This window comes from Primulina tabacum, chromosome 6 (genome assembly GCF_025594145.1).
Source record: "Primulina tabacum isolate GXHZ01 chromosome 6, ASM2559414v2, whole genome shotgun sequence".
Taxonomy (NCBI): Eukaryota; Viridiplantae; Streptophyta; class Magnoliopsida; order Lamiales; family Gesneriaceae; genus Primulina; species Primulina tabacum.
In genome coordinates, this window is record NC_134555.1 from 34206171 (window position 1) to 34216030 (window position 9860).

A 9860-nucleotide genomic window follows, 5' to 3' on the forward strand; every position below is an offset into this window, starting at 1 on the left:
ATGGTTAAAGTGCCCCAACTCAACATTGGCGAATTCGTAGGTTCAATTCCTACTGGATGCACGCCAATGGGACCCTCCAATAAGTCTATTAGAATTGGCTCTTACTCAATTCAATTTCATCATCCATACATAACGAATTGGTGTGATATATTCATATCATATTATATGAACAGTAAGAACTAGCATTCTTATTGAGACTAGAACTCATAGGGAATAAAATATACAGTCTTTACAGAAAAAAGGATTCTTGGGGAAAAATCAATATACTTCTAATGTCGAATCAGGATCAACTAGGACAGAACTAAAGCATTGGGTCTTCACTTGGTGTCAAGGTAATAGCTATGAATAGTCATCGACTTCCGGGAAAGGGTAGAAGAATGGGACCTATTATGGGACATACAATGCATTACAGACGTATGATCATTACGCTTCAACCGGGTTATTCTATTCCACCTCTTAGAAAGAAAAGAACTTAAATAAAAATACTTAATGGCAATAGCATGGCGATACATTTATACAAAACTTCTACCCCGAGCACACGCAATGGAATCGTAGACAGTAAAGTGAAATCCAATCCACGAAATAATTTGATCTATGGACAGCATCATTGTGGTAAAGGTCGTAATGCCAGAGGAATCATTACCGCAAGGCATAGAGGGGGAGGTCATAAGCGTCTATACCGTGAAATCTATTTTAGACGGAATGAAAAAGACATATATGGTAGAATCGTAACCATAGAATACGACCCTAATCGAAATGCATACATTTGTCTCATACACTATGGGGATGGTGAGAAGAGATATATTTGACATCCCAGAGGGGCTATAATTGGAGATACCATTGTTTCTGGTACAGAAGTTCCTATAAAAATGGGAAATTCCCTACCTTTGAGTGCGGTTTGAACTATTGATTTACGTAATTGGAAATAACCAATTAGGTCCCCAAAAACAAGTCTCCTTCAAAAGATCAACAGCATACTTCCTCTGGGAAAGATAAATCCCCTTTTTGAGTGGGCAACTTCTATTCCTAGGAAGTACTTCAGAGTTCCCAGATCCTTGATCTCAAACGCCTTACAACAATGTGCCTTCCACTATTTTATTGCCTCGACATCATCCCCCGTAAGGACAATTTCATCAACATACACCACTAGAACTGTAGTCCCCTCCTTTTTCTTCCTGACAAATAGAGAATGATCTGCATGACTTCTCTGAAAACCAAACTCTTGTACAGCACTGCTAAACTTTTTTAGGCATGCCTCTTTCTTAGTCAATGGACTGCTTCAATCCATATATAGCCTTCTTCAATCGACATACTTTCCTCCCCTGTGGTATGAATCTAGGTGCAGAAACCCTTTGCTATTATATAGTCCTCGGCTCTCTTTCATAAGACTCGTGTAGTCCACCCCAAAAAGAGCTCTACTCGGGCAAGGAAGTACGGATCAGATATAGCTACAGCTGGCCTAGCAGCGTAAGCCTATCTCCAAAGGGCCCCCAGGTTGGTATGTAGGTATCCAAGAATGGAACTGAGGTAATGGGAGTAAGTGGAGTAGGGTGGCTTACTCTCCAGGGCCCTCTTGATAGATGGATAGAGGAGTGCTTTAGTCTTACGACTAATGAGCGAGTGCGCTTTAGGAAGCTGTTGAGTGCCCGATGAGGTCGAATGGTTTTCAATTTGTCCATTCCGGAATACACAATAAAGTAATAAACTCTCCCATTCTATCGCTGGTAAATACGGACTAGGATTGACTCTGGAAGCTGAGTTTCTCTATTTATCTATGCTCTTGTGCTACTTCTTTCTCAGCAGCTGGACTTGCCTCAAAAAAAGTACTAAGCCTCGTGTTTCAAGGAAAAACTTCTCTCTGTTTTGTTTGCTTTGCCCTGTTTTTGCTAAATGAATCTCTTACCTGCCTTTCGCGGATCTAGCACTTACTCTCTTCTCCTTCGGATCCTCGCTCCGCTCTGGTAGAACCCTATTTTTGCTCTGCTTGCTTATCAGTCTCTAGAGTCCTTTTTTTTTGTCCGTCAAATAGCTTGTCTCCCCGCCCTGAGAAGGCGCCTTTTCTCTCGTCAACATAATACTCCTCCCGCTCCTGTGGTTCAGCCTCACAGGATCTCGGCAACAGACGATTTCTCATGGGCCCTCTCTAAATTCCCTCTTCCTTTGTTTTGGGTCGCTCCATCACTCACTCCGCTAGTTGAATTGAGAAAGCCGACCCCGACTTCTCATAGACTGGATTGTAAGAATCTGCTTGCAAACAAACTTGCTTCTTGCCCATGTACTCGTAAGGTATCCCAACATTTCTAGCCTCCTCTTGATCAGGCTCATTGGAACCCCCAGCTTCGATTCCGCCTGCTTAGCCTTTATTTGAAAGAATGGGGGCTTAGATCCTAATCTAATATTCCCATTCTTCCCTCTCGTAATGTCCGTCCGCTGCTAGTCTATTATATGTAGGGAATGGGGATTCGGGTTTGGTTTCTTGTTCAAGTTCTGATTCCTGGAATGGGTTTTAGCCCATTTCATTCTCTTTTGATCCCTACTTCTTTGCGATTGCGAATAAGATAACCGGCCTCCCTTTAGTTTAGCTCAAAAACTCCTCTTTCTTTATCCTATGTCGCGTATTAAACAACCAGCCTAGCCGCCGGCTTAACGGCAAAGAGTAGATCATTCCCCTTAAGCACGACTGGCTTCGAAGAAAAGAAAGCACCAGGCTTAGAACGACCCGCTTTGGATCTAGCAGTCAAAGGTTCGAATCTGTCATTGGCCTGTCTAGATGTGGAAGGTCAAGGGCTGGCAAAGTCGAATTCTTTACTCCTCGGCTCACGGTAGTTCTACCTTTTTATGGATAAAAATTTGATTCTTTCAATCAGAGCGGGATTGAAGAGATAGGGCGAGAGAAAGCCGCTTCTTCGTAACCACGATCCGCAAATGAGAACTCTTTGTTTAAGGAGAGCCTCTCTAATTTAATTGATCAAAGGCCCTCTGACTGAGGTCGGATCGGAATATCTCTGTCTTTCTACGCGACAAGGGATGCCCCGGAAACTTCCCATTGTACCTCCCCTCCTTGACATGCCTTCTCTGACTCCCCCGTTGGAGCAGATCTTTCGGCTGCTAAGCGTGCTGAGTAAGGGCTGGTTCTATCCCGACCAAGGAAGGAAAGGCGGGGGACCATTTGTGTGCATCCAGCAGGAATGGGAGTGGAAAATTCTAACCTCTTTCTTTTTTATTTATTGATAGGTTGCGGATTCATAGCCATTTCCATTCCAAGAAAACCATCCTTCTAAAAAAAATAGGGGCGAAGCGCCCGTTTGAAGTGGCGAAGGCCTATGCTACAGTAAGAAAAAAGTACGTTGAGGTTACGAAGTAACATCAGCTGGTTTAAGGAAAGCTCAGCTTATGAAATCACTTAGCCGTTAAGTTAATTAATGTTGTAGTAGTGAGGCGTCGGTACGGAGTTGCGTCAGCTGTGGATATAGACTAGGCTAAGTGACGGACTTCATCTCTTCTTTTCTCTTCACTTATACCTTACACTTCAGCTGAGTCTAACGAGGCTCAGGTGCGGAGCCTTACACTGTGGACCGAGACTACGCAAAGGTAGAACACCATAGAAACTTCGCTGACTTAATCATAAACCTTGATTTCGCTACGCTCAATAAGAACCCGGAATAGCGTAAATCGGTTCGTGTTCCGCTTCCAAAAAGTAAGTCGTCTTTGCCCAAGTGTGAACTGCAGACCACTTTGTACGTTTGCTGAGCAGACCAATCAGTCATTTAGAAAAGGGAAGGGAACTTCTCACCGAAGGAGGCGGGAACCGTCGATTACCTTTTGAATCAAAGTAGCGACGAGCCGAGTATTACGACTAAAGGGGGAGAAGCTTTGCTTCGTAGACAGCTTCGCTTCTTTTTGATTACTAGCTTCTCAAGTGGGTGGCTTGGTAAGCACCTTCAGCATCGGTAAAATCCCTATCAATCAATAATAGGCCAGAATGGTGGCTCCTTTCGCCCAGGGGACATCGTTGGAGAACAATGTCGGGGACAGGGTGAGAACCTTCCGTTGGTTACGCCCTTGTTGTGTTGGTTCTTCCATATTTCGATATGGAGATAGATCCATATAGAGATCTAGATCTTTCTATCGAGAGATAGATCTATTGAGAAAGAAATATTGATCTGGTTTCAAGATCTATGAACAAGAGAGATCCCTAAATATCCATTTGAAAAAAAAAAGAGATGAATAGATAGGGCGAAGCCAGCTGAAGGAAGGGCGCGTTAGCGAACTTATTGAAAACTAAAGCAAGAAGGGCCTTCTATTCTATTTAGATTAGTTTCTTAGTAAAGGCACGTTAGCGCATCCGTTTTCTTGCTCGTTAGCGCCCCCTGCCCCTATTTGATTAGTTTAGTCATATCATAAAGGAAAGCCCTTTGACAATCTTACTAATAGAAAGGGGATGCGCTCAAGTATGCGAAGAAAGCTCTTCGAGCTTCTCTTAATATTAGATTCTAGAAAGGTTTGTAGAAAAGGGCTTCTTCAAGTTCCGCTTTCTGCTTTTCATTTTAATAGGAGTAGGTGCTTGCTGCTCGCTCGCTGTCTACTAAATGAGCCTTCACTGCCCGCCCGGCCCCTATCTTTAATCTTAAGTAAAGTGAAGTCAAATCAATGAAGTGAACAGCCCAACCTCTTTTCTTTGTTTGAAGCTTTGCCAGGAAGCTTCTACTTCTTAAAGCTTTCTTTCCCCTAAGAATTCCGAAACAGCAACAACTAGGAAAAAGCTTCTCTTTGATAGCAGTCATAGGGGAGTTCAGAAAGGATCTTGATCGTAGATGGAGACTTAAACCTGTGTGGGGGTAGGGGCGGATGTAGCCAAGTTGATCAAGGCAGTGGATTGTGAATCCACCACGCGCGGGTTCAATCCCCGTCGTTCGCCCATCAAAAAATGGACCATTTCTTTCGGAGACACAAGACAAACCTAGAAATCATTTTTTCTGCAAGTCATCTCGAGTTCAAACGCATCCAAGCAATTGGTATCCGATTGAAACATAGAAAGCATAGATTCGCGTCGCCTGCTTGCTGAAAGCAAAAATGGAATGGCCGATCATTGTATGACGTTTTTTTTTTAAGACCTCACTAATCAGCCTTACACTTTTGAGTTCATAATGAATGAACCCCGGATGAAGATAAAATATCCCCTCCCTTTTACTAAACCATGGGGAGCCCCGAATAGTTTACCGGACAAATTGAAGTTGTCGTGACGATAACTTTCTTAGTGGAAGATTGGAAAAGACTTCTTTTCATCACGAGAATGATCGGATCTGCCGTAGACACCCGAGAGACCTCCACAAGGTAGGCTAAAAAAGTAAGAGGACAAGAAGCAAAGAGGTATGCTTTCATTTCTTTGTTGAGAGGGGAATTGAACCTTATCTTATGGGACACTAATACCGATGCGGATTCCCTTTGAATTAGCTTTAAATTAAATAAAGGGTATATAACCATAAGCCGAAAGAAAGGCAACAGAGACAACAAGTCCTGACTTTTCAACAGAGGCCATGGGGCGCTATTAGGTAGTAGGCTCTTCGGCGGCAATCGATGCATAGCTGCCTTCGTGCCATGTGGAAAAGATCATTCCTAAATGTGATTTCATGTCCCTGCCAACAAGTTCTTCCTTATAGTAGTGTGTAGTTAGCAGGATGTACGTTAGTGTGGATTCGTGTATTTCTTACGAAGTAAGCATAGGCCAAAAAGCCGTATGTATCGGCTCTATCTCTATAAATAAGCGCAAAGGGTGCGTGGTGCCCATGTTGACAAGACCCCGAAACCAAGGGATTGACCCGAAACGAAACAAGCCAAACGATTCCTATCCCTGCCCATCTGCCTAGACCTTCCTCCTTCCTTTTTCACTCGGTCAGGGTTTCCCCATTGCCGAAGATTCCTCACTGCTGCCTCCCATCGGGAGTAGGGACCGTGTCTCAGTTCCCTTGTGGCCATTCACCCTCTCAGGCTAACTACGCATCACAGCCTTGGAATAAAAACCTCACCAACTAGCTAATACGACTTATCCTCATCAATTAGCGAGTCCAAAGACCCTTTCATGATCAACATTTCAGATTCATCACAATATGCGGTATTTAATACCCACTAAATGGCAGATTAGAGAAGTATTACTCACACGTTCGCCGCTAAGAGCAATACTGCTACTACTCTCCGCCCGACTTGCATGTGTTAAGCATAGTTCAAGTCTTCCTTCCTTCTCATAGTGCTAAGATGAAGAAAGGAAGAGCTAATCTTTCGCCGCTACGATCTTGCTTAAGTTTTTTATATTAATTGTTTAAACAATTTATTGCTACCCACTCGATTTCAAGATGTTCCCGAGAAGAAAGAAAGAGCTCACGAGAAAGCTCGTCAGTGGAAATTGTAAAAAGTATTGATTCCGAGGAAGGTGTAGTCGGGGTTGACTACAATTTCTCAAGTAAGAGATAGAATCTCACTAATTGGAAGGAAAAGAGGGGGCTTTGATCCATTGTGATTCGGTTTCTTGGTGTGGAGAGGAGAGATCTCTGCCATAAAAGAGAGAGCTCCTAGGCCTTATTCTGCAGATCAAAGAGCGACTCCCCATTCATCCGAAATAGTATTTTAGTAAAGAACAGAGGCATTTTTGACCGACTACATGCCCATCTAGTGCAGTGGCTTGGTATAAAAGCCTTGACCATCTTCCGAAGTTCTAAATAATCTACTGATCAAAGACTGTAGGGGCGGACTGCTCTACATTCAGCCACACCACAGTGACCCCCGAAGCCATCTTCTTCTAGTTGCGGGACGAAATCCGACAGCCAATTGCTGGCTCTGAATAACCAACTCAGCAATAAGCTCAATTATTCCATAAGATACGGGGCGGGCTTGCGCGTGAGTCGAATGACGTAGGTGCACAAGAGTACTTCGCGCCACAACCATCTCCTTTTTATAGGTTCTACGGACCGATGCCTGCTGCTTCATTTGGGAGAAAAGAATCATAGATATGCCGGTCATTAGAAGGAAGAACCGCCATAAAAAGATTCCTCGTGTATCATCTGTAGCAAAACTATGAACGGGAGCTAGCAATCCGGACCGTATTGAAAAGGTTCCTGAGACACAGCATGGAAAAGTCACAATATTAAGAAACGAGGTCCAAGAATGAAGAAGGGGTTGAATTACTGAATGAATACAAGCTGTGGCTAATACTCAAGGCATAAAAGAAGCATTTTCTACGGGATCCCGAAACCACCAGCCACCCCGACCTAATTCATGATGAGCCCACCAACTTCCTGGCAAAATGCCTACGGTTAAAAACCAGCGACATGTCAAGATCAAAATTCGAATTGGTTCCTGGTCCTGATCAGAGACCACTGTGTTCGCGCCGTCGGTCCAACAAAGAGGCGCAGTAGTGGTATCTTTCTTTTCATTACGAACGACATGCTTCGCCTGCTCCCTCCTCGTGTCCACTAGCGCTCGTGTCCAGAGCGAAGATAAGTCGAAAAAGCGCCATCGAAGCAGCATAAGCAGGCTTCTATTGCTACGTAACAATAAAGCAGGATAGCATTTTGCGCCCACATATTTGAATTTGAGGGTAAAGAGCTCGCTTGTTATACGGGATCCGACGCATCCAACATAGCGAAACAGTGTTCCATTTTTTTCGGCGGCATCCTTCCGCATTAGCGGCGAGTGGAGTGCCACATTCCCATTCATCATTTTTGATCTACATAAGCCAAAGCCCATAGCACTGGCGACGTCTCCGGCATAAATGCAAGGAGGATGTATAGCTGATAGAGGATCTTGTGGAACAGGATTTGATTCTGCAAGTGGTTCGGTACGAACGAAGAAATTTCGAACAAAAGGGTCGGAATTTGCTGATAGGAAAGGAGAGAAAAACAAAGCAATGCCAAGGTCAATCCGCTGTTCATCGATAAACGAAGCTCTCTCTTTATCATCTCGTGCCAGATGCAACAAATGATGAGTCCTTTTTCCTTCTCCCGAACCACGGGAGCGCCTAGCGCCAAGAGGAGCAAAGCTCATTTTCCTTTCAGGGAAAAGCGGCGCATAAAAAAGGGCTGGTCCGTCAAAAGTCCGGTTCTTTCGCGAACGAAGTTCAGAATCAACAAGGGTTCGTAGAACGAAGGGAGTGTACGACTGGGTCTGCGCCCCACTTTTTTGTTCGTAACGAGGGAGAGATAGAATGGAGTTCTTCACGAAGTTCGAAACAAAGGAATAAAAAAGAGTTTCTCTATGGCCTCCTCGTTTTGAGACATTATGGCTTTTGGGTCGACCCCGGTAACAAAGAAGGAATCCATAAAAACTTAGGATCCGACACCATGATAAAATACTACCCTCATGATTAGACCATGTCCCTGAGATTTGATAAAAGAAAGGTGCATTAGCGGTTAATACGTTGTAATTGGATAAGTTATTAGGAATATGACGGAACGAAAGACCAAGGAAAGAAAGAAGAATACACCAAAATGCAAGTGCTGCACCAAACACTGGTGGTTGTTTCTTGTTGTAAGTGAATGCAACGAAAAGACCCGGAAATAACGAACAATGAAACAATTCATATATTGACATTTCGTGCTCATTTCAAAATTTCTGCTTTCTTATTCTTATCATCCGGTAATCACAGGATGATCCACAAGAAAGGTGGCAGGATTCGAACCTATGGCCGGCCGGCCCGCCCCTGACCTGCTGGGTTGGGTGGCCGGGTTAGCACCCCTCGTCGCCTCTGTACCCGAAACAGCACTGATGCAAACACTGTTAAGTTAGGTAGTATTTCAGCTGTTGTACTACTTGACTGGTAAGAAAAAGCTTATGTAATAAAAGGACTACTTTAGTCTATTCGTTCGCGCCCCTCGATTACATATTTACAAATTCCCAATCTCATGTCTTATTCTTTCTCTTATGCTTATGGAATCGACTGCTAATCTTAGAGCTTGGCTAGTTACTTCATATTATATACCTTTTTTTCTAGCTCTGTACTTGCTGAAGGCAGACGTAAAGCATGCCCCTGGTTCTATCAAACCAGACACTTCATCCCCTTCTTTCACAAGCAACTCCTTCGTTCTTTACCTTTAGAAACCTAAAAGTAAAAGAGAGTCGGCATTAGAGGTCTTAAGCAGAGTGAGATTGAGAAGGCTCTGTAGCCGGAATAGATAGATTCAAGGGCTCGAATAGATTGATTTTAGAACTAGTTTCAAAGGCTGGATTGACCCTTAGGCGAGTTCAATTTCAGTGAGCTGAGGGTAGTTCGCTAGCTGTGACGATAGGAGTTTCGGGCTTAAGCGATTCTGTTGCTTACTCTTTTTTCTACGAACGAGGGAGAGTTAATGATGCCATTGAATCTGTTGAGTTTGGTTATAAATCGCATAATAATAATAGTTGAAACTCCGATTCCTCTGAGTCCTCCTGCCCTGCCCACTCTTCACTCATGTTTTTATGTAAACAAGCGGTAGTAGGGAAACTTCTTGATGTAGTTAGGTAAGACAGTCATCTCACACGCTAGGCCCATAGCCTATTCCTGATCTTGAATAGCCGTAGTCGTAATAAACAAGTGTCTTGCGAACCTTTCCTAGTTAGAGTTAGCTTTGGATCACTTTCCCTTGGCTTCGGTTGACCTATGCTATGTTCTTTCTTTCCTCTTGAGGCGTGGATGCGGCATTGCCGGTCTGACTTACCTTCCTTACCGGATTTTCTTCTTGTAACTTTTGATGTCTTATCGCCTTATCCGCAGTTGGTGCTTTAGTTTTCTTTTTTTTAGTATGGTAAGGGCGAAAAGGCGTAAGCGGTTTTAGAAAGTCAATTCCTTTCTCGCTTAGCTATGAAGCAAGGCACTTTATTCCCCTATAAAA

General features: G+C 43.6%; 1 protein-coding gene across 1 annotated transcript; it reads left to right on the forward strand.

Annotated features, from left to right (window-relative positions):
• Positions 1–7765: 7765 nt before the first annotated feature.
• On the forward strand, positions 7766–7975 carry LOC142548147 (uncharacterized). Its single transcript, XM_075656479.1, has one exon. The coding sequence runs from the start codon at positions 7766–7768 to the stop codon at positions 7973–7975; it is 210 nt and encodes a 69-aa protein (XP_075512594.1).
• Positions 7976–9860: the final 1885 nt, after the last annotated feature.

What these genes read in the sequence shown, in the direction of transcription:
- LOC142548147 (XM_075656479.1), top strand. Translation starts at nt 7,766, where the DNA reads ATGCAAGGAGGATGTATAGCTGATAGAGGATCTTGTGGAACAGGATTT.